General features: G+C 38.3%; 1 protein-coding gene across 1 annotated transcript in view; it reads right to left on the minus strand.

Moving 5' to 3' along the window:
* The window catches only part of KIF15 (kinesin family member 15), a 65,772-nt gene that overhangs the window by 53,642 nt on the left and 8,216 nt on the right, over window positions 1–3,914 (minus strand). Inside the window, exons 4-7 of the mRNA XM_019508895.1 lie at window positions 3,484–3,560; window positions 3,029–3,066; window positions 2,167–2,264; window positions 1,613–1,792 (exon numbers count right to left, since the gene is read on the minus strand). Coding sequence (XP_019364440.1) covers window positions 1,613–1,792; window positions 2,167–2,264; window positions 3,029–3,066; window positions 3,484–3,560 — 393 coding nt within the window. The remainder of the gene's footprint in view (window positions 1–1,612; window positions 1,793–2,166; window positions 2,265–3,028; window positions 3,067–3,483; window positions 3,561–3,914) is intronic.

Here is a 3,914-nt window from a genome sequence, read left to right on the forward strand (position 1 = left end):
CTTCCCCAACCCCAACAGACTTGTCAGATGCCTGTTTAGTCTATGGCTGAATTTTCAAAGCAGCGCCAAATCTTTTGGATGCAATTCGGTTGAATCAAATCACTGGCGTCTGAATCCAAAGTGAATACTTGCCACTTCGCACAGGCCTAATACAGATATTAATGTGATGCAAGTAAAACCTTTATGAAGGATACAAATGATAGAATTCTAGCCTTTATAGTAAATATTACCTAATGCTGTGTGTCCAGAAACTGAGGATGTGCAATGCATGGTAGTGGGACTTAAGAACCTAGTGCTGAACCACTGACATTCACTGAAAGTACCAGCAGAAAATTACCATCAGTGCATTTTATCCACCCAAACCTCTTAACTTTGACAATCTCTAAGAAGTGCAGGGTAGGTATGGAACATACCCGCTTTCAAGAAAAAACAGGTGAGAAATATTTATTTGCATGATGATATTTATAGTTTCACAAAGTAAGGATAAAAAAGTTTTATTTCAGTGCCTCATTCTTGCTTCAGCTAATATTGCCATACGAACAATACCATACAAAGCCTAAACCAGTAGTTCTCAACTTTTTTAGACTCAAGGCACCCATTGTTAGGACTTGTCATGTAGTAATTTTGGGTGGCTCCTGGAGCTCTTAACACTTGGATTGTCCGCACATTAACACCTGAAACAAATTTTAGGGGTGTAGGTTGTAGCCGTGTTGGTCTAAAGACATAAGCAGACAAGGTTTTTTGGGGGTAAATCTGATATCTTTTATTAGACCAATTAAATAGTTGGAAATTATTTTCTTAGCAAGCTTTCAGGTTTAAAAAACCCTTCATCTACAGTTGGTGTGTGCTCTACCATCCAAAGAAACTGACTTTAAGCACTTATTATGTAGCTCAAAGTTATACCACTCCGGGGCAGGATTTCTCCGATCTGTGCTACCCAGCTTGCCACTCTAGGCTACATCTTAGTGTAAACACCCGCCCCACCCCTTCTGCTGGCTCAGATTGGGCCTCACTGCTCCCCCCGCCCAGCATCCCAAATCTCTGTTTGCTGCCCTCCCCTTCCTCTCCCCCTGCTTATTTGTGGCTGCCTGTACTACTTGTCCCAGGGGAGCAGACAGGGAAGGCTTAACCTGTCAGCAGCATCTGGGCAGGCAGGTTAACCCTTCCCTGCCTGCTCCCCTGGGTCAGATAGCACAGCCAGGCATTAAATGGGGACCCAGATGGGAAGTAGGGGGGAGATTCTCGTTTTTCAGTGCTCCAGGGCCCTGCTGGCTTGAAGTGTGACGGCACCAAATTTAAGCTAGCACTGATACCAATCAACATTTGTGCGACTCACAGCACAAGGTGTAACATGGCCTACTCAAGGAACGCTTGGAAAATACCAGAGCTAGGCTTTCACTTATTTCTTGAGTGCAGAAAAACAGCAATTCAGTTATTGCAAAGAACCCAAAAATACCACAACCGGTCAGAATGTTCTTGACATAATGGATTCCTACTTGAAATCTCAGTTTATACTGTGAATTATATGTAGGTGTTTGCATTTCTAGTTCACAGCACCCTGGTTGAGAATTACTGGCCTAGAGGCTTCAAAAGAGTACTCAGTAAAGACTACCTGATATGCTTCTGCAGCTGATGTTAGCACCTGCTCTACAGCACCAACAACAAAGACTCCCTTCTTGATATGTTCCCTGAGAAAGAGTCCAGCTGAAGCAGAATCCAGCAAGTCGAATATCTGTTCATTGTAGATTTCAATAAAGGAGCACTTGCAGAGAAAACTCTTTCCAGTGCCAGCCTGCAAAATGAGGAAATTTCCAGTATTGATATACCACTGTTATAAAAAAAAAACCAAAACAGGTCTCTAACAATGTACAACCATTTATTTTACAAAGAAATGGTTACTGAGGATATATAACATCACTTATTATTCCAAAGGCCAACTTTTACCCTGAAAGCTAAATAAATGCATCTATGCAGAAGTGTTCTGGCACTCGTATCCATCAACTGACAAAGCACTAAACAACAAATACTCCTTTACTAGGAAAGAAGATGTAAAGCTAAATGTCACGCATATCATTTTTACTTAGCCAAAGGTAAACAATTCAACTACTTATTACCATCAAAAAGAAATGTCTTTGTTTATGAAGATAAAAAAAAATAAAGTTTTACCTTTTCCTTTTCACGTTCAATCAGAAAAAATAAATATTCAAAGCTCCGAGGAATTACACCTCTCAGATTATGAGTGAAATTATCAGAATCAGATGGACCTAAAAAGGTTTGATAAGTGATATATAGAGGTTTAATTAGGAATTATTATTCAACAACAGCAGCTGGCTCTCTCATATAATATTATGCAACATTGTGACTACAAGTTTATCGCCAATAATTTATAGCAAAACAGAGGAGGAAGAAATTGAGCCATTTATCCTATAAAGACTTGGTTTTCTTGCATCACCTTAGATTTTAAAAGATTAACACTGAAGTAAAATAAGTCCTGTGAAAAGCTCATCCATTTACAGTTCAAGATACTCAAAGTTTGTTTACCCATAAAAGAGATACAAGTATGCAGTCTGGGAAATTAGTCTTCCAAAAATTCTGTATATTTTAATAAGAGAAGAAAGATACTTAGCTAGACTATCTCACTAGAAATTGAATTGTGTTGGGGGAAGGGAGGCAAAGGAAGGGGAAAGAGAGAAAAAGAAATCCAAGAAATACTTTTAGAATATTTAAAGGCAAATACAAATATTTGATTTACTAGGTTTACTTCAGCTAAGAATAAGAAATAGGTCTTTCTTCAATTGGAAAAGATGCCAAGTTAGTAACTACTCCTCATTCTCTTGAAAGACTGAGATAAATTACTCCAGATGCTATAGAAGTGCTAAAGCAATAAAAAGGTACCCAAAGAAGAATGAAAACCCCACATCCTAGATCATTTACAAGGCATGAAGAACATAGTATTAAAACTAAACCACATTACAGAACAAAAATATTAAAAAAAATCCCTGTTCATAATAAATCATTATGCACTTACCCATCATAGTAAATGTTTTCCCTGAACCAGTCTGACCACTGAAAGAAAGAAAACAAATAAACAAAACTTCATTTTAGCAATGACATCACACATTAAACCTCATCTTCCAGGTGAGCCAATATGCTATCAAGCATGCAAAAAGCCACACTCTATAGCAGTGGTTTCCAACCTTTTTTCCCCCCGCACCACACTGCTGGGAGCGGAGTGCGGTGGTGGTGGCCCAGGGGCAGGGGAGCTCCCGGCACACAATGCAGCTTGTCTTTTCTGTGCGGCGCCGCCAGCATTGCCCTTGCAACCCTTATTTGTGTTGCAACCCAGGGTTGGGAATTGCTACTCTATAACAATATTCTATATCTCAACACAAATCAATTAGTATTCATTTATGTGCAATTTTTAGAAACATAGGACTGTGAAACTAAGTTTATTTAATATGAAATAAATTTAAAATGACTTACTAAGCAAAGATGGTCCCATTATAACCATTCATACATGATTCAACAATGGTTTTGGCCACACTTGAAAACACTGACTCCTGATAAAAGAAGATACACGACATCTGGCATCAAGATTTCATAAACATAAAGCAGCAAAGGTCTCTTCCTCAGTATTGTCTATAGCTTAAGGAAATTTGTTGTAATAACACAACATGAAGAGCTTTATGTATTTACATGTTGATCGTGACAATCATTTAATGCATCATTTCTGGTGCTCTTTCTTGCTGTCATCAAAACAAATGCACCAACACATCCTAGTCCCTTATTAACATGGGACCTAAAAAAAAATAAGTTTTATTTTTATTTTCCTATAAGTAGTGAATCAATTGCTTTGTGTTTGTGCTGGATAAAGTTTTTCTACTACCACCATCTATTTTTGTGTATTCCTCTAT

Source organism: Gavialis gangeticus, unplaced genomic scaffold, assembly GCF_001723915.1.
Source record: "Gavialis gangeticus isolate Ggan-Ray unplaced genomic scaffold, GavGan_comp1, whole genome shotgun sequence".
Lineage (NCBI taxonomy): Eukaryota > Metazoa > Chordata > Crocodylia > Gavialidae > Gavialis > Gavialis gangeticus.